General features: G+C 39.5%; 1 protein-coding gene across 5 annotated transcripts in view; it reads left to right on the top strand.

The window, feature by feature from the left end:
• The window catches only part of TPRG1 (tumor protein p63 regulated 1), a 122,694-nt gene that overhangs the window by 20,844 nt on the left and 81,173 nt on the right, over nucleotides 1-20,677 (top strand). For all 5 annotated transcript variants that reach the window (XR_006207562.1, XM_007083559.2, XM_042956490.1 and 2 more), the window contains exon 3: nucleotides 1,285-1,376. Coding sequence is in view for 4 of the 5 variants with exons in the window: in XM_007083559.2 (XP_007083621.2) it covers nucleotides 1,285-1,376 (92 nt within the window). In the remaining variant the exon portion in view is untranslated. The remainder of the gene's footprint in view (nucleotides 1-1,284; nucleotides 1,377-20,677) is intronic.

Raw genomic sequence — 20,677 nt, 5'->3', positions numbered from 1 at the left:
AGAGGAAAAGACATTTGAACGGATCCTAGGCCAGACTAGTGTCCCTGTTTCCTTTTGTGAGAGAACAGTCTCAGGCTGGGAGGATTAGGACTGTTAATATTTAGAGAAGATTAGGTGGTTAGTATTAAAGCCCTATTATATAGAGAATATTCAAGAACCGAGAACCTACTTGTCAGTAGCTCAGGGCTGGGATGAGGCCAGAACTACATTTGTAGGTGGAGCGATGGAATGTTTGTTTTCTCGTCTTGTCTCCACCCCTTCTTAGCTGAGTGAACTTGACAGGTTGGTTCCCCACACTAGCCTGTTTCCACACCTATAAAAAAGCCAAGATAATTCCTGGGCTGCAGTGGTTCTCAACGTTTGCTGCACATTGGAGTCACCTGGGATGCCTGCAAAACTCCTGAGGTACTGATATGTGGGTCCCACATGGCAGATATCCACTGAGTATCTTCTGTAATGGCCCTGGCATGCAGCCTGGGCACTAGGAGTTTTAAAGGCTCTCCTCATAATTTGATATGTAGCCAAGGTTGAGAATAACTGTCTAGAGAACAGTAGTTCTCAGTGCAGTCCTGCATCAACAGCATCACCTGGGAACCTGTTGGAAATGCAAGTTCTCAGGCCCACTTCAGACCTCCTAAATCATAAACTCTGGGAACAGAGCCCATAAATCTGTGTTTTTTGATTCTGATGTGTACTGAAGTTTAGGAATCACTGAGATAGAGGTCTATGAATTTCTTATCATGAAAAGGGTTAATCAAATTTTAAGCTAGAGGTAGGCCCATAAGTAGAAGCACCTGCTTGGAGAAGGGTGAAGAAAGCAAGGTAAGGAGACAAAAAAGTTAATTTCCCAGAATCATCTAAAATTATGGTCAGAATATTAGAAAAAGATTTCTCTTAGGTATTTTATTGCCAGGTGCTCTTTAAAGAGAGAAAGATTTGATTTTAAAAATGTACATATTGCTAAATCCTTTGAACTTTCTGATAAACATGTTTGGGAAAATTGGCCTTCTGAAAATGGGTGTCTTCCTTTCTGTGAGAAGGTATGAGTAAGATCATGGAAGACAGGACTTGGATTACTTTGGTCCCACCTAAGGAGAACAGCTTAGTAAATACCAGAGTTCAAGACTAAGCTCTCCGGCATGCTATGCCTAGAGGAAACAGACAAATGTGAGAACTATCTTTCCCATCAGCTTTTTGGAGAAGGCTATGGGTTATACTCATTAATCATAAGCACAAAGAGGGCTCAGTTTTCTCTAAACTAGATATTTTCTTTTTCCCACTCAGCCAGGGGCCATTGAGACTGCCATGGAAGACTTGAAAGGCCACATGGCGAAGACTCCTGGAGAGACAATTCAAGGCTTCTGGCTCTTGACAGAGTGAGTAGTTATGGCTAAGTGAGGGGCCATGGGAATCTAACATTTTCCTGTGACCACTGTCACAGAATGGGAGATAGATCTATGGCAGAATTTCTTCTGGATGCCATGCAAAATAATTGGTTGGCATTACCCCCAGTTAGCGAGTCAAGTTTTGTGGTGCCCTATGGCTGATACATGACTAGGGTTGACTCCTACAACAATTTTCTGGGTATAGTCAGCTATCACTATGACTCCTTAGGTCTTGATAGCTCTCAAGGACTGTTGCACTGGACTCTTCTCTCTGATCTCTTTGGTTCGAGTCTCTGTCTCTTACAACTACTCTCATTCTAGCTACATGAGGCTACTAACCATCCCACTCTGGGTACAGTGGAAAGGAAGGTTAGAAAAGACAAATGAGGTCAATATATACAGTTTGAATTTTATGTACAATAACATGAGCTGTACATAACATCCCTACAAAATCATGCGGGATAGAAAAGACAAGCCACCAGTCCAGAGTTAGGTTAAAAACCGAGTGTAACACTTGAGACTTTATTCCTTCCAGAAGTTCTCCATTCATCCCTGAGGCTTATCTTAGCTCTAAGGGCTTTCATTGAAAATGACACCATGAAGAGAGTTACCTTGTGTCTTGCCCCGAAATTCTAGTGTCTATGACTTTTTCTCCACCCGCCAGTAGAATATCAAGAATGCCATGGTCTTTACAATAATAAGTAATATATTCACATAATAAGAGAAAGAGGCACCTCTTTTCTGCTACAGAATACATAACACTAAATGGAGAATATAGTGAGAACTCCATTTTGGATACTCACTAAGTTTTCTGTCTCCAAAGGCTCTAGCAGAAAAGCTCAGTAATTCCTATACCTTGAGTAAAGAAGCATTTAATCTTTCACTCCTGGGCCGGACATTTTCTTTGACTAAGTTTTGGGAGGGTGGGGTTGGTACAGACAATACTTGAATGTCCAGTCTTCTAGTCCAGCAGAACAAAATCTCTCCATCAATGGAGTGTAGAACCAGGTCACCTGTGGATCCATCTGCCTGATGGCCATGTTACATTCTTGTTTCAAATGGGTTCTAAGAATTGAGTGAAAATGAAATTAGAAAGACAACCTGACCATGTCTAAGCATTTGTTTCTTCATGTATAAACTGGAGATAGTGATAAGTACCTGAGGAGTTGTTACGAGGGCTAAATGAGACAGCATGGTAAAACTCTTAGCAAAGTCCCCAGCACATGGTGGATTTTTATCAGACATCAGTGTCCCTCCTCTGTTCACAAGTTTTGTCTATTGGTAAAGGCCTTTTGTTTGTGTTTGTTTGGTAGCCTCTGCCTTTATTTTTGTCCTATCCATCTCTATATCTTTCATCTCTGGGTTATCTCTATGAAAAAAAAAGTGTATAATTGAGGCTTTTTGCTTATTCACTTTTACCAACCCTTTTCCAACACCACCTGCCATCTGCAAAGTAAAATTTGACTTGTGCAAATAAAAAAGTCTGCCTTGATTAGGACAGATGTCTCCTTGAATTCTGAAGGTCTAATCAGAAGTAGATACTTAACCTGTTGTGTTCCTACAGTGCATTTCATTTATAAGAAAGAATGCCCAAATATGGTCTTTCAAAATCCAGTAGTAGCTTTTTGAATTAATTCTCAAATAATAGAATCAGCAGGGGTTTTTTTTTTGTGTTTTTTTTGTTTTTTTTTTAATAGTACATGCTTTAATTGCTTGGTCTTTTTTGTATAGAAATGTGGCTTATTTTTGTTTGGAATCTTTTTGTTTCATGATTATAAAGGTCTTTAGATATCAATTTGACCCAAGATAAATCAGACTGTGTGATCTGTATTAAGACTTAGCACCATAATTCTGTCAGTTTGATTTATCGTCAACTGGGATGATTGATAAAACCAGCAGTTTTCAGATAAATCTGAACAGGTGTGCCCCAAGACCCAAGTTTTGCATCTAGCTCTGAACCTAATAGGAAGCTCAAAGGGTTGGTGAAGACTATCTGGCATCTAGTTTTCTATGTCTCTTTTGCTTTGTGGTATATACATTTATGTTACAGACAGTAATGAGGGATGTATCATGTGCGTGTGGAATTTTAAGCAATTATTTTCATTTGCTGTCAGACTTTTCTCCTTTGCACTTTGGAACCATTTCTTCTCTTTCAACGGTAGTTCTTTTGTGTTCTTTTTGGTCTTCCTCTCTGCCAAAATCCTTTCATACCTCTTCCTACTCTCCATCTAAAGCTACTTTTAAGAAAGATTTGAATCCAGTCATTTCTACCATAGTAAGAATTTGCCAGTTGCTTTTCTTTTCCTGTTAAACCTTAAAGCTGGTTCAGACTGTCTTCTCGTAGTGGAAAAAGCTGCCAGTTGCAAAGAAGATGGTCCAGGCATGTGGGCTAAATAAATAGGCTCCCAGTCACTGTGACTGTTCAAGAAGAAGATTGGAGGCATTTGTCAAAGGAAGGGCATGCATGGAGGTTTTGAATGACCTTTCACACTTAAGTCTTTGTAGTGCACCAATGTAGGAAAGGCAAAAGCAACGATAAAAGCAATCAATATCAGCACGAAATCCCCAAAATAACAACAGCAAAACAGAACAAAAGAAAGAACTAAATAAACCAATAAACATATAGGCCCAGAGAAGTACGAGCCTGGGGCTATGCTTTTCCCTTTCTCTTTTTTTCTAATGGGATAAGACCCATCCATCCAGTCAGTTTTTATGAGTTACAGAGGCTGTACTATACACCAGCTTCCCCAACTGTGCCAACCATACATAACTCTTTTCAAGTGTAACACTTTTTTGTGTGTGTGACAGCAATGACTGGGCTTTATGCACATCAATGGTTAGCTCCTTTTATGGAGATGAGAAACCCCTAGTTACTCATCCAACAGTTGAAAGAATGTTTGCTTTCAAACAAGTATTCCAGTTTCAGAATGATAAGAGTGAAAAACCCTTCCAATGATATATATATATAGCACATTAAAAAATAACTTTATGACCATGAACTTGCTTTATGTTCACTACAACCTTGCTGGTTTTGTGATTGTCATGTGACAGATGAGAAATGGAGATGTGGGACGAGGAAGTGGACAGCTGAGATCACATAAGGGGTAAAGCAAGGAAGGCAGACTGCTCTCCTGTACTAGCTCGGTTCCAATTCTTTCCCAAAGGGTGTAAGGTATAGGTGCGGGGTCACTCATCACAGCTCAACCTTTAGTCATGGTTGGTCAGAGCCCCAGAAATGGTTTGATATAGGAGTGTGATGTGGGGAGTATCGTGAGCTTAAGGGCCTTGTGTATCTTATTTAAGAACTTAGATTCTACCCTGTAGGCGATGGGGAGGCACTGATTGGTGAGAAAGTGTGACTATATTTCAATTTAAAAAGATCACTGAAGGCTCACAATCCCTTATCTAAAACCCCTGGAATCCGATATGAATCAGATTGAGAATTTTTCAGATTTTAGAAAGGTAAAACAATACATATGCATTTTATGCTCCAAGTGGAGGCCTGCGACAGCCCCCCATAATCAAACACACTAAAATTTTTGCAGGAAAACCTGTCATATTCAACATAGAATAGATGACTGCATGTTGGATCAGATCTGGCTTACCATAAAGCGCGTCTGAGCCACAGCTGCGCCATTTTCAGGGCTTTATTGAATTTGGAATTATGGATGAGGGTGTATGGCCTGTACATGTTTGAAATGTGAAGGATCAATGGATGGCTGGAAGGCTGGCTGCCACACTAGATGCTTGTGCAATATCAGCGAGGGTCTGATCCAGTGGCATACTGGAGCTGGTTCACACTGGCTTATGAGAGGTCAACATTACAATTTCAGGAATTTTGAGAGTTGGTTGTTAATTATTAAAACATAAAATATCACACCAAGTGAATTAAACTTAAAGGTGATGTAGTCAAAACTCCTTACTTTCTGATTTTTTTTTTTTTTTACTTTGTTTTGCTGTTGATTTGCTGTTGGGGTGATTTATGCCTATTATGCTTGCGTAGTGGAAATACTACATGATAACTTGCTACTGTACCTCTTTTCTCCGCTACACATTCAGTGGTGTCATGTACATGGCTTGGAATTGACCCTGGGGGCAGTGATTCCATCATGGAAGTCAGCAAACACTAGATATCAGAGTTCAATTTATTGCTTTATTGATTGTCTAAACTTTAGAAAGCAACAGGGAATATGTTAATGCAGAATAAGCTTCCAGGTATGCCATGTCTGTGGCTGTGATATTGTAAATACATAGAAAAAAACTTGAGGAAATATAGTTCCAGCATTTAAAAACTATTGTCCAGTTCCACAAAAGTCACCTTCTTTATTGAAGAATAGGTTTAACTCTGGACAGGCAGCTGAGGGAAGCTTCATGCCAAGCAGAGGCTGCTGAGGGTCTGTATTCTGTATTCTGGCTAGGGCAGAAGACATTGGGGTTCTCACACCTACACTGCTGACCCCCAGCCCAAGCTGGAAATTATAAAAAGCCCCTTCTTTCTGTTACAACCCTCTTGTGCTCTTTTCTGCAAAAACATAACATGGTGCACACTTGAAAGAAAAATGCATGACAGGATTCTGTTGTTAATCATAGAGCATATACTGAAGGGTGCATATGGGACTGAGAGGCAAACTAACAATTGACAGAGCAAGGCTTTGTGGATCTCTCTGTTTAATTGTCTGTGAGGTAGGAGTTCAGGCCAATTCTTGGGCTTTGGCCTGGGAAACTGATGGGTTCCCTGTGTCGCCATTCCAGGCTTAGAAGGAAACGATAACTCTACTTTATTGAGAAACCGCCATATGCCAAACAATGCAGAAGAAACTTTGTGCCTGCAGTGTTATTTAATTATCCCAACAATCTTGTCATTCCCTTCTTATAGAACTTGCTGAGTACAGTTTTGGGGAAAAAAATGTGTCTGAGGTGTCCATAGGACATCCACATGGAGATGTTGAATGGATGGATTTACATATGCATCCAGATACTGTCTTAAGTAGTGTGCTCAAAAGGGACAGTAATCTTGACATATTTGTTTCTTATAGCCTTCTATAGAATCTAAGGGTGTAAAGTAACATTAAATCGGTAAAAGCATTTTTCAAGTGATGTCACCCAAACTCGGGTGAGCTGTTTTGCGATGTTCTAAATTTATACTGGTATATTATTCAGTTAAATTAGAAAGATTAGTTTGAAGGCACTTGGATATAGGCTATGAGGAGATGGAGAGAGAGGCCGACAGGAGAACTAGAGAGATGCAACCATCAACTCCAGTTAGATCCCAATTAGCTGAAACCATTAAGAATAGTACCCTGAGAAGATGCCACTTAGGACCCAGACCTCTAGTCCAGTCCATCCTGGAGCTTTACATGCCTCTACAGCTCTAAAGACAACACGGTGTCTATCTTAACTTTATCTCCTCCTCTTATTGCCCTTCTTGGTCCTTCTGGGAAACTAGTTTTTGAAGAAATTGTGTGTATACTTTCAGAAGTGATCCATTAAGCCAGCACCAAGGAGAACATCTTGACACTTCCAAAGTCTCAAAAATTGTGTTATAATGGCACTGAAGTGGCTCTTCAGTAGAATGTACTCAAGATGTCTTTGTGTATGGTGCTTAAAGAGGCGGGAGGAGATGGGATCTTCCTTTAAGCACATTAGTCTGAAATGGTTGGGGGGATGTTCTCATTCCTCTTGTTGCTACATGGGAAGACTTGCCTCTGGTGGTTGGGGTGGGGGGGTGGGGGAGTCAAGTAACTCTCAGTCTTTATCTTGTGGAAAATACTTACAGTGTTTCTCATTGCCTACCTTCCCCTAAACCCAGCCAGGTTTCTATCCTTGCACTTTGGTATAAAAAATATGTGAAATCCGATTAACTGGCTACGTTGAACACATAGACAATAGAACGGAAGTAAAGTCAAGGAGGCAGCCTGGCATCCTAGAAAGAGTCTTGAATTTGGAGTCAGAAGCCTTGGGTCTGAATCCTGGTTCTGCTACTCACGATCAGTGTACCTCAGTAAACTTAAGTAGGTTTTGCCATTTTTTTTTTTTTTAATTAGGGCATTTGTTTTAATGTAGTCTTTAGTCCATTAGAAATTCACTTTTCTTGAAAGAAGCACAGCCATTGTTAATTTTTGTAGTATTTTTTCATTCCAGCTTTTCTTCATGCATGTTTGCCAAAGATTGTTATAATATTAATAAATAACATTTAAATTGTACCAAGTGTTCTGCTAAGTGATTTTCCTCCATTTGCCATTAGATTGGTATAATACATATGGTTTTGATGATTTCTAAATGGCACTTCCCTTAGGTTTTTTCTTGTTATCATGTAGGTTTTGTGAAGTTACTTGATCACTCACCTATTGTTAGATGATTACTTTCCAAAATGTCAGTGGTTATGTAAATGTAAGGATTTATATATTTTAAAAAAATTGTTTAACGTTTGTTTGTTTGTTTATTTATTTACATTTATTTATATTTTTGAGAGACAGAGCACTGGTTGGGGAGGGATAGAGAGAGAGGGAGATAGAATCCGAAGCAGGTTCCAGGTTCTGAGCTGTCAGCACAGAGCCCAATGTGGGGCTTGAACTCACAAACCGTGAGCTCATGACCTGAGCTGAAGTCAGATGCTTAACTGACTGAGCCACCCAGGCACCCCATAATGTTTATTTATTTTTGAGAGAGAGAATACAAGTGGGGAAGGAGCAGAGAGAGAAGGAGAGAGAGGATCCAAAGCAGGCTCCACACTGTCAGTGCAAAGCCTGATGTGGGGCTCAAACCCACGAACCACGGGATCATGACTTGAGCTGAAGTCAGATGCTCAACTGACTCAGCCACCCAGCTGCCCCTAAGGATATATATTATTCTTTAAAAACTGAAGCCCTCAGTAAGGGATATATACCAGTAGTGCAGAGTAAGACTACACAGTTGGAAAGAGAAATGAAAATACATTAAGGCATTCTCCATTTATTTTTTGATGAAGAAAATAATATTCTACAGCACTTTGTAGTTAAAAATGTTCTTCTTCAGTTAATCCAATCTTCAGAGCAATTATCTGAGGTAGGAAACATTACTTCCAGTTTGCAGGTGAAGAAATCAAGGCTTGGAAGTGTCCCAGGGCCACAAAGTAGCAGAGGTAGGGCCCCGAAGCATTATGCTTCCCCCAGTTTTGCGAAAATGGTCTTTTTGCTATTGTGGCCAGATTCCATGTGTACCCCTTATTGGATTGTAGTCTGTTATTCCTCTGGCAGAAACATGTTGGATAAACTCAGAATTCTGTTCCTTGGGCTTTGTGGGGTACATGGAAGTATGCAGGGCATCTCTGCTTAATTTTAAAAGATTTCACAGAAGAAAGAGCTATCCTAGAAGTTTAAATGAAAAGAAAGGCATCCCAAGACAGAAAGGGATGTTGAGGAGCAGACGACTGGGCAGTATCTCTCAGGCACAGAGTGCCCCTGGAGCACACTTATCCCCAAAGCAGCGCTGTGGGTGATCACTTTCACACCTGCCCTCACATGTGATCCTCAGACAGACCCATGGGAGGAGGCCAGGAGGAACTATTGGCTTTATTTTATGGATGAAGAAACCCAGAGATTAAATGACCTGCCTAAGGGCAACCACTTATTAAGGGTCACAGGAGGGCTTGACTTCACAGGACCCCTCTCCCAGCCTTGTTGTCTTCTCATCACATGGCTCGTGCTGCTTTTGTGAATTTTCATCTCCTGATACAGCGATGGCCGCAGTTTCAATTGCGTCAATGATCTTTGCGCCTGTGTCTGGTTTCTTTGTTGATCGTCTGTTGTTTGCAGGGAGGAGGGCAGACATTCATTGAGCAGGTTCAGAGACCTTTTCCTCTTTTCCTCTCCAGATCTTACTCTGCCTGTGCTGTGCATCTGACATTATTTAGTCTTTTCCCAGAATCAGCTAAAAAGTCAAATACTTACAGGGGCTGGTGGGTGCCACTGATGGACTAAGGCCAATCACACTTTATCTTGTCACTGTCTGATTCTAAGGCGTGCTGAACTACCATTGTAATGAAAAATACTGCTACTTATAATTTAAAAATAAGTAGAAAGACCCCCCAAAACCTGGAAATCAGGGATTTCTAACCGTCTTAGTCATGAATAATAAATGTACTATGCAAAATAACATTCTGAAATGTATCTCCCCCCAGCCCCATCCATTTTTGTGTACATTCGTCCATTCTAGACCCTTGCTACTCAAAGGGTGGTCTTGGAATGAGCAGTATCAGCATTCCTAAGGATTTGTTAGCAGGGCTAATCCTCAGGGGCCACCCCAGACATGCTGAGCCTGAATCCCCAGTTAATTCTGATGTTCATTAAAATTTGGGAAGTACTGGTCCAGATCACTTTCATGCTTATGGACTGAGGACTTCAGTGGCTCCTCACTGCCTAAATACTCTTCTGCTGCATCTTTCAAACCCTGCACGCCATGGAATGAATTTTCCTCTCTAGCCTTATTTACCGTTATACCCCTTTACAAATTATCAAATTGGACTGTCCACCGGTCTCCAAATGTTCCTGACACAGTGCTTTGACATCATGATTGTACTCACTCACTCTGCTTATTTGGTATGTCTTTCTTCCTTTCTGTTTGTTCAGACCTTTCCTGTCCTTCAGAGATGTTATGTCTATAAAGCCTTTCCATCTTAATTCAACCAGAAGAATCTTCTCTCTTTTTTCTGTTATGTTATACTACATGGTGTAGTTCACTGCGCACTTTGTGAGGAAAGCATTCCTCGAGACAGGGCCTGACTCTGATTCATGTTTTGTCCAAGCCCATCTCTGCCCACCTCCCAGTGGTGTCTGGCATGTGGGAGGGGCTCAGAACCCACCATGGACTTGACTTGAATTTAATTCTGATTGAGTCGTCTACTGTTTGAAGCCCTTCACTGACACTAGCAGGGTCCACCCATTGAGTCCTGCCTCCGTTTCCCTGGGCCTTCAAGCAGCCCACAGCCCAAGGAGACTTCTTGCATCCTTTGTGCACTCAAGCTGGAAAGTACCTCAAATCCATTAAGATGTTAATGACCTGTGGCAGCACTCTGGCAGCAACAAATTCACCTCTGTTGCCAGAAACCATTTGTACTGGGTGGGTGTTTTCGACAACCACTTAATTAAACACATTGCTTTTCTCTATAAATTCCCCATGGCAGCAGATGTATCCAGATAGCTAATGGTCCCTGAGTGACCTGAATTATAGGACAGCGAGGGCATTTAGTTACTGCAGTCAGAAATGTACCTCGAAATGTTTGTTTTCCCAAGACTGCTACTAATTAGGGAGGAGTCAAAAAGAGCCAAGAGGTGAAAAAAGTCTGATGCAGCGAAATGCCCAGTTCCATCACTTACTAGCCATGTGACCTTGGCATACAAATCTCTTGTATCCTCCGGACCTCAGTTTTATCATTGATAAAATGGGGGTGTAAAACGGGATATCAATTGAAGAGTTAAATTACTTAAAATATGTAAAATGCTCACAATTTTTGCCACATGGTCTGTGCCACAGGAGAGTTGACTCTTATTGTTATTGTCATCATTGTTGCTATTTATTTATATTCACTCATTCATACGTTCATTTGTGTGTTCACCAAACTCCTCCCATAAGCCAGACTCCACCCTGAGTGATGAAAATACAGAAGCAACAAGACAAGATTTTCATGTTCAGGGAGTTCTGAGTCTTGAGGGAAGGAGGATATGTAAATGAAGTCAAAACACAGTATGATGTATGCTGATATACAGTCCTGCAAATGATCTTTTGGGAGGATAGAACTTGTTGCATTTGTACTGTAGGCTCTGGTGAAGGCGATATCCAGGATTAAAGAAGGAAGAGAAATTTCCAAAAATATATTATGAGGAATTAAATCCCAGAAAGAGGGAAGAATATTTGTAGAATAACAGACAGAGGCTCAGGGATCCACAAACTGTCAAGGTGTCTGGATTATAGTGATCAAGAGTAAGAGAGCTATAAATAAGCTAGAAAAGTAGAAAGGAACCAGAAAATCCGGAATTTTGAATGCCAGGGTAAGGAGTTTTCATGTTATTTTTTCCTGCAGTGACAAGCTGGAGATCCATAGGTCATTCAAATGCTTTTATTATTTTTATTTATTTTAAATGTATGTTTATTTATTTTGAGAGAGAGACAATGAGTGAGTGAGTGCAGGAGAGGGGCAGAGAAAAAGGGAGAGAGCATCCCAAGTAGAGTGTGACATGGGGATTGATCCCACAAACTGTGAGATCATGACTGAGTTGAAATCAAGAGTCAGACACTTAATCGACTGAGCCACTCAGAGGCCCCTCAAATGCTTTTCAATAGGGTATATATTTCCAGTTTGCCAACATCTTGTCATTCCGCATTACCTTGCACTGACCTCTCTTTGTTCCCTTTACAGCGATGTGTGGTAGGCTCTCCCAGTCATGACAGACACTGTGTGCATCTCTTCCAACTACATGTTCAGTGACCTTACCTTGGTTTCTTGAAATCATTTGTGGTAGGATAATTCTTTTTAAGTTTATTTGTTTTGAGAGAGAGAGAGAGAGAGAGAGAGAGAGAGAGAGAGAGAAAGAAAGCATGGGAGGGGCAGAGAGAAAGGGAGAGAGAGAATCCCAAGCATGGGACTTAAACCCATGAACCATGAGATCATGGCCTGAGCTACAATCAAGAGTTGGTCGCTTAATGGACTGAGCCACCCAGGTGCCCCTGTGGTAGGATAATTTATACCAAGGAAATGAAATGAAGGCATTATCATTATCATTATTTTAGAAAGTGTTTACTGTTTACAGCATCCTACTGCTGTTCTGTTTCCTTCGTGACCATGATAGGCATTTCTTGTTTGAGTTACTGAAAGATATGAAATAAGTTTTAGAAAAATAATTTTTAGAAAGGTAATAGGTTCTGGAGATAATTTACCAATAATTTAAACTTCATCTTTATTATTTAGGGGCCTGCCAGTGTGTGTTTTAGTAAAAAAAAAATAAATAAGACCTCTATCTTAATATTGAGGCTATCAACGCATTTGGGCCACTACAGCTGTTATACAAACAACTATTATAGACTCTTATGAATAAACATGCGGTCTGATTAGCAAACAGTAAATTGTGTTTACTCTCTGAGGTATCCAGGTTGTCCCCAGATGCCCTGTTTTAGGTAAGGTAGGGTAGGTCTAAGAAGAGTAAACCGTGTGAAGAAGGAGTCTCTGCTTCCACTTGTCTTTTAGTAGAAAGAACTATAAAGTTTAAGAATTAAAATGCTGTGCTCTGTGAATTAATAAAAAATGTAGATGTCCAAGGAAGGAAAATTACAAGGGACAGAAAGAGAATTGTGTAATGATAAAATGATCAATCCACCAAGAAGACAGAACAATCCTAAATCTGTATGCACTAAACAAGAGAGCTGCAAAATATGTGAAATGAAAACTGATAGAATGGGAAGGAGAAATAGACAAATCCATGATGATAGTCTTCAACACCATTGTCTTAATAATTTGTATCATAAATAGGCAGGAAGTCAGCAAGGATTTAGAACTCAACATACCGACAGAACCCAATCAGCATTTATAGAACACTCCACCCAGGAAAAGCAGAATACATGTTCTTTTTAAGCACCCACAGAACATCTACCAAGATCCAACATATCCTGAGCCACAAAACAAACTTCACCAAATTTAAAAGAATTGAAATAATTCAGAGGATGTTCTCTTACTGCAGTGGGATCACACAAGAAATTAATAACTGGAAGATAAAAGGGAAATCTCTGAACACTTAGAAACAACACAACATGTTTCTAAATAATCCAGTAGTCAAAGAGGAACTTTCAATGGAAATCAAAAGTACATTGAGCCGAATCCAAATAAAAATACAACATATCAAAATGTGTGAGATTCAGCTAAAGCAGTCCTGAGAGAGAAATTTACAGCACCAAAGGAAGAATGCTAACATCATATGAGGAAAAGTCTCAAACCAATGACCCAAAATCCTGTTTCAAGAACAATAAGAAAGCAAGTTTAATGGGAACAGAAGGAAGGAAATGATAAGAGTAGAAGCCAATAAAAATAAAAATTAGAGAAAATTAATGAAGCAAAGTTCTCTGAAAAGTTCAATGAAATTTTAGGGTGTCTGGGTGGTTCAGTTGGTTGAGCGTCCAACTCTTGATTTTGGCTCAGGTCATGATCTCACGGTTTGTGGGATCAAGCCCCACATTGGGCTCTGTGCTGACAGCATGGAGCCTGCTCGGGATTCTCTCTTTCTCCCTCTCTCTCTGTACCTCCTCTGCTTACATGCATGCTTGCTGTCTCTCTCCCTTTCTCAAAATAAATAAACGTTAACATGTTTTTAAAAAGTTCAATAAAATTGAGAAACTTTTAGCAAGGCTGACAAAAAAAAGAAGATACAGATTACCAATATCAGAAATGAAATGGGATATCCCTACAGACCCTGCAAACTACAAAATAATAAGTACAAAAAAATAAGTGATTACAGCTAAAAATTCTGCACATATACATTTGCCAACTGAGATGAAATGGCCCAATTCCTCAAAACACTCAAATGACCACAACTCACTCAACATGAAATAGATAATTTGAATAGCCCTATAACAATTAGGAAACTGAATTTGTAATTAAAGCCTCCGAAAAAAGAAATCTCTAGGCCCAGATGGTTTCACTGGAGAATTCTATGAAATGCTTAGAGATGAATGAACACCAATTTACATAATCTTCTTCAGAAAATAGAAGAGGAAATAGCAATTCCCAGTGCATTCTATGAAGCCAGTATTAATCTGATACTAAATCCAGACAAAGACATTCAAAAATAAAACTACAAACCAATATCTCTCATGAATATAAATGCAAAAATTCTTATGAAAATGTTAGCAAATAGAATTCAGCAATACATACAAACAATTATTTACCATAACCAAGAGGGTTTAGTCTAGAGATGGAAGACTGGTTCAATGTTAGAAAATTAATCAGTGTAATATGCCATATTAACTGGCTAAAGAAGAAAAATTACATGATCAGGTCAATTAATGCTGCTAGAGCATTTGATGAAATTTAACACACCCATTTATGATAAAAGCTCTTAGAAAAATAATAGAGGGGAACTTTTTCAATTTGATAAAGAATATCTACATAAAACCTGTAATTAACATGCTAGTGGAAAAAGACCAGTGCTTTCTTCTTGAGATTGTGAAGAAGGCAAAAGAGTACACTCTCACTACAAGTATTCAACATAGTACTGGGAGATCTAGCCTATACAATAAGGCAAGAAAAGGAAATAAAAGACACACAGATGAGAAAGGAAGAAAGAAAAACTGTCCCTAATTGTAGATAGCATGACAATTTTTGTAGAAAACTCTAAGAAATCTACAAAAAATTCCCAGAATTAATTACTTTAAGAAAGTTTCAGGATACAGGATCAACGTATGAAAATCAGTTGTATTTCTAGAATCTAGCATTAAAGAATTGAAAACAAATTAAAAATAAAACATTTATGATCAAGAAAAAAATCCATAAATATCAATCTAATACAATATATATGGGACTTGCATGCTGAAAGCTACCAAATACTGATGAAAGAAATCAAAGAAGATATAAATAAATGGAGACGTACTATATTCATAGATTGGAAGACAATATAGTAAAGATATCAATTCTCCAATATTTGACATATAGATTTAACATAATTCCTTTCAAAATCTCAGCAAGATTTTTTGCAAGCATAGACAATATTATTTTAAAATTTGTATGGGAATACAAAGGAATTAGAATAGCTTAAACAGTTCTGAAAAAGAAGAATAAAATGCCCCTCACTGGCAGTTCCTGTTTTCTATTGCGTGACTTTAGCCCCTGGCCATAGCTGATAGGATAAAAAGGAGTTAATCAGAGTGCCTGGGTGGCTCAGTTGGTTAAGTGTCTGACTTCCACTCAGTTCATGATCTTGCAGTTCGTGGGTTCGAGCCCCGCATTGGGCTCTGTGCTGACAGCTCAGAACCTGGAACCTGCTTTGGATCCATTCATTCTCATTCTCTCTCTCTCTCTCTCTCTCTCTCTCTCTCTCTCTGCCCCCCCACCCCCGCGCTCTGCCCCTCCCCCTGCTTGCTCTCTGTCTCTCTCAAAAATAAACATTAAAAAAAAAAAAAAAAAGAGGAGCTAATCCATTAACTGGCCTGTGACCCAAAAAGACAGCTCAAAGGTATGATTTGGACTAAAAGAATTCCTGATCTTGAGGATTTAAAGTGGGAGAAACAGCTATAGAGACTAGTTGGCTGTGAAAGTAGATCTGGAAGTTCATGTACAGTCAGGATGAAGGAAACAAAGTTCATGGGCAAGGTGGAATTAAAGAGGAGCAAACACTGGTAGGAAGCAGAGGGAGCCTGACGGTCAAGAGGAAGAAGATGCCATGTGTGGAGAGACATAGAAATCGTGATAGAGACAGCCTCTGAGGGAGTAGTTTTCATTCCTTGTGGTTTTCCAGCTTTCATAAAGCCCAACTGTGCAATAGTTCCTGCTCTTGGATTTCTGTGGGATTCCTCAGAGTATTTATTTATCTCTTCTTTTTGGGTTTGCCTGATCTGGGCTGTGTCTCCTGTACCCAAGGAGCTGAACTAACATAGTTCAGTATACAGACAGCTCTTCCATTAAAATATGATAACAACAACAACAACAAAACAAAAAACAAAATAAACACGAAAACAAAAAAACAGTGGAGGTGGCAAGAAGTGAGCATTTGTTGTATCTTGTCCCACTGTTTTTTCCTCTCTGCTGCCTTCTCAAAATTAGGCCTTGTTCTCCTGCCAGCTTCTTTGGCTTCTGATCAAGTGAATACCCCAAAGTCAATTCAGGGGAGGAGAGAGCTCCTCAGGGGATGGGCCCCCTGTTAGCCCCTGGTGTGCTGTGGGGGACTTGAGCTATTCAATAGCAATTCAGTTCTTTTGTGGAAAAGAGAGAAGGATGGGGTGTGCCCAGAGTCTTGTCTTTTGTGTAGCTTTTCAAATATCCTCTTACTGATAGTACTATGACACAGAGACAAAGTTGCCTGGCTGTGTAGGAAAAATAAGTGTGAGAAGCAGCTAGATGGGAAGTTATGGCCTGGGCTGGGGGTCCAAAGAGCTGGATTCTGGTCTTGCCTCTGTCACTTAGTACTAGATGCATGTCACTTTACTGGGGCTTGGTTTCTCCATCTGTGAAGTGGAGAATAACAACCACTTAATATGAAAAACATCCGTAAATCGCAAAGAAATTGTGGTGGTTCTAGCATGTGATATGGCTTCTGCTTATATCTCCCTCAACTAGCCTCCTTGTTCCCTTTGCTTGGTCATGCCTGCTTCCTTGCTGTTTTATGAAACATGATGGATCCCACCTCAAGGCCTTTGTACTAGCTGTTCACTTTATCTAGATACTATTCCCACAGATATTCCCATCTCCCTTTTATCTAGATCTCTATAATGTGCCCATATCCTTTGTTGGTGTGCCTTCCTCTATAGAATGCAAGAATGGGAGGAACAGGAACTTAGCTCACCACTATACCCTTAGATCCTGGAGCATAATAATGGCTCAATAAATATTTGTCAGGTCATTAGGGGAGATTATTTCTGGACTGGATACCTGGTATTGTTTCTGTAAAGAAACACCTTCCTTATGTCACACAGAAGAAAATTGATTCGAAATCAGTGACTTTGAGCACAATCCTTAGTGCCTGCCCTTGTGACTCCTTACTTGGGTTCATATCTGAATTTGTTATTGGTTACTCTGTCCAGGAATCCTAAATGAGTGTAACATGACTCCTGCATTGACACGCTCATAGGTTTCCTATTGGGTCTTTGATTCTACTATTCCTGGTCCTTATCTTCTAAGGTCTCCTATGGCAGCTGTCTACAAAGGGAACTTCATATAAAATGCTTAGTCTGTATTTTAAGTAAGTCAGGGTAACTTAACTATAATTTCCAATATAATGAAGTATACCCAGCTGTGTCAGACAAGCAAACGGGCAAATAGACAAAAACTTGTGTTATATATATGTAATTAATGACTACTTTATTAAGTTTTAGGAAATTGGAATGGAAAGATTTTGTATATATGAAAACTGTAATAGTTTTGAGGAGCTGTCTTTGAGTGGATTTACTTCTAACCACCTATTCATGAATTTATTTGTTAATTCAATCAATGTTGCAAAAATGTTTAAAGGGAATTTAAAAGAATTCTTCTTCACTGTTGTTTTATCCTCCTCCCCCTTCTCTTCCTCCTTTTTCATCATCACCACCACCACCATCATAACCTTTGTATTAATAGCTAATAACAATTGAGTACTTTATTTTGTTTATTTTTATTTTTATTTATTTTGAGACAGCGTACAAGTGGGAGAGGGGCAGAGAGAGGGAGAGAGAGAGAATCCCAAAGCAGGGTTTGCAACATCAGAGCAGTGCCTAACACAGGGCTTGATTCCATGAACTGTGAAATCATGACCTGAGCTGAAATCAAGGGTCGGGTGCTTAACTGACTGAGCCACCAAGGCACAACTTAGTATTTTACGTGTGCTTTGTATTTTACTAAGTGCTCTATAGTATATTTAAAAAAAATTAACGTTTATTCATTTTTGAGAGACAGAGCAGAGTGCAAGCAGGGGAGCGGCAGAGAGAGAGGGAGACACAGAATCTGCAGTAGGCTCCAGGCTCTGAGGTATCAGCACAGACCCAGATGCGGGGCTTGAACCCACAGACTGTGAGATCATGACCTGAGCTGAAGTTGGCTGCTTAACCGACTGAGTCACCCAGGCACCCCTATAGTACTATTTTTAAAATTCACAACAATACTATGAGGTATAGATGCATTATTATTATTTTCATTTTAGAGATGTGGAAAATGAGTCTTAGAAAAGATAAGTAACTTTTGTAAGATTGCACAGCTAGTAAGGGGCAGAATGACATCTCTAACTCCTAGCCTGTGTGATAGGAAGCCCAGTGCTGCTCAGGAATCTAGCACTTAAAATTTAAGAGGAAATTAAGACCCAGTTGTGGTTAAAATGAGTCTTAAGCTCACAGGAGTATTGACAGAACTCCTGGTCAAGCGCAGTTTGTCTCCAGGAAAGGGGTATAAAAACCGGAATTAACATTCACAAAGCAATTTCTCTGCGAGGACCCGGTTGGGACTGTGACATAATACAATGATGCTCTCTTATCTCAGTTATCTTGGTTGAGAGACCAAGAAGCAGAAGTTCATCTCTGGAGGTTAAAGATTTTGATAAACTGAGGGAGGGTGTGATTAATTATTTGGACTGGACAAGCATGCCTTAGAAATACTTTGAGGCATTCCAGTCTGAAATGTTGGGTAAATCTGCAAATCTTCCAGCACCGCCTACAAATTCTTCGAGTATAGGCTCAAAACGGTTCCACCTCAGTGCCTGGGAATTCGTAGGTCTGATTCAAATTCCTAGATCAGCTCCTGAAAATGTCTTGGTCTTTCAAAACCTTGGTTCTGCATCTGGACAGCTTTTAAAAGGAGAGATGCCTGGAATTCATCTCCACAATCCTGAGTCAGAATCTTCGTGGGTGCTATCCTCCCTTTTTATGGTAATTCTGTTTTCATGATTTCCATTTACATACTGTGCAAACACATGTCTTCCAAGAAGTCATTCTGTACATGTCTCTGTGCGTGTTTGCACATGCTGTTCCCTCTGTCTAAAATTAATTAATCTGCCTTCTGCATCAAGCCGTCTCCTGATCATCCTTTAAAAGCTTCGAGAAACACACTTTATCCAGAGCCTTGCCTCACTTCCTAGGTGGCTTTAAATGCCTTTCAAGAGCAGAGTGGTTAATCAAAAACATTGGCTCTAGAGACAGGCACCTCAGTTTGAATTCCAATTCCAGAACTGGGAGAGTTATGTAACCTTTTTTATGTTTTCGTTCCTCATCTGTAAAATGGGGATAATGATACTACCTTCTTCACAGGATTACTGTGAGCATAAAAAAAGTAACTTAGATGAGATACATATACCAAAAACTCATACAAAGTAAGCATTAAATCAATGTTAGACATTAGCTGGGATTTCCATGGCACTGTATACAAATTTCCATGTTATTGTTTATCACTCTGTACCATAATACTTGATTTATTTATATTCTCCTACATTAAATTATAATCTCTTAAGGATAGGGATAATTATAGAGGGCTTTATAGTCTGAGAACCTACATAATGTCTTTAATATAGTAGAATTGGCCCTTGAACAACAAAGGGGTTAAGGGTTACAGAGCCCCCACTATTTTTAATTGTAGTCAAATTCAATTCAATTTTGAATTGTAGTCAAATTCTTTGTGTAGCTCTCAACTCCCCAAACTTTTACTAAGAGCCTACTGTTGACTAGAAACCCTACCAGGAACACAGTCAATTAACACCTATTTTGTATATATATTAAGTACTTTATTCTTACAATAAAATAAGCTAGAGAAAAGAAAATGTTATAAGAAAATCAAAACACATTTACAGTACTGTATTATATTTACAAAAAAAAAAAAATCTGCATATATGTGGACCTACACAGTTCAAACCTATGTTGTTCAAGGGTCAATTTTATAGACACTCAGCAATGTTAATTGATTAAATGAAGACATTTCATTGCCTTGCTAATGAATGGTGGTTTGGTAAAGAGGAGAGCTCAAGCTCAAGGTAAAGGTATGCTGAAGCATACCTTGGATGAATCCTGACTGTTTTTTTGGAACAAGTTAACTTCCTGTATTAGTCAGCTTGGGATGTTATAGCAAAATACCCATAGACTGGGTGGCTTAAACAACAGTTCTCTCACAGTTCTGGAGGCTGGGAAGTCTAAGATCAAGATGCCTACCTACAGGTTTGGTTCTCAGCGAGGGCTCTCTTCCTGGCTTGCCTTCTCATTGCATCCTCACATCCTGGAGAGAAGAAGTTCTCCTGTCACTTCCTCTTCTTATAAGGGAACTAATCGCATCATGGGCACTCCATCCCTATGACCTTATCAAACCCTAATCCCCTCCCAATGGCCCCACCTCTTAGTACCTTCATTTTGGGTGTTAGGGCTTCCACATATGCATTTTGAGGGCAAACAAAGTCATTTATCCTTCCCCAAGCCTCAGTTTCCTCACCTGTATTTATCAGGATTGTTTGATGAAGATTAAAAAGGGTGTGTAATATCTAGCCCAGTACCTGATTCAGAGAAGACCACAATAGATGAGTGCTTTTTATTTTAACCTAAGAAAAATATGTGGCAGAATTATTCTTATGTGCATATAGGTCTAAGAAGCTTCAGAATTGGCATGTGTATACATA

This window comes from Panthera tigris, chromosome C2 (genome assembly GCF_018350195.1).
Source record: "Panthera tigris isolate Pti1 chromosome C2, P.tigris_Pti1_mat1.1, whole genome shotgun sequence".
NCBI lineage: Eukaryota > Metazoa > Chordata > Mammalia > Carnivora > Felidae > Panthera > Panthera tigris.
This window is presented reverse-complemented; position numbering and strand designations above follow the sequence as displayed.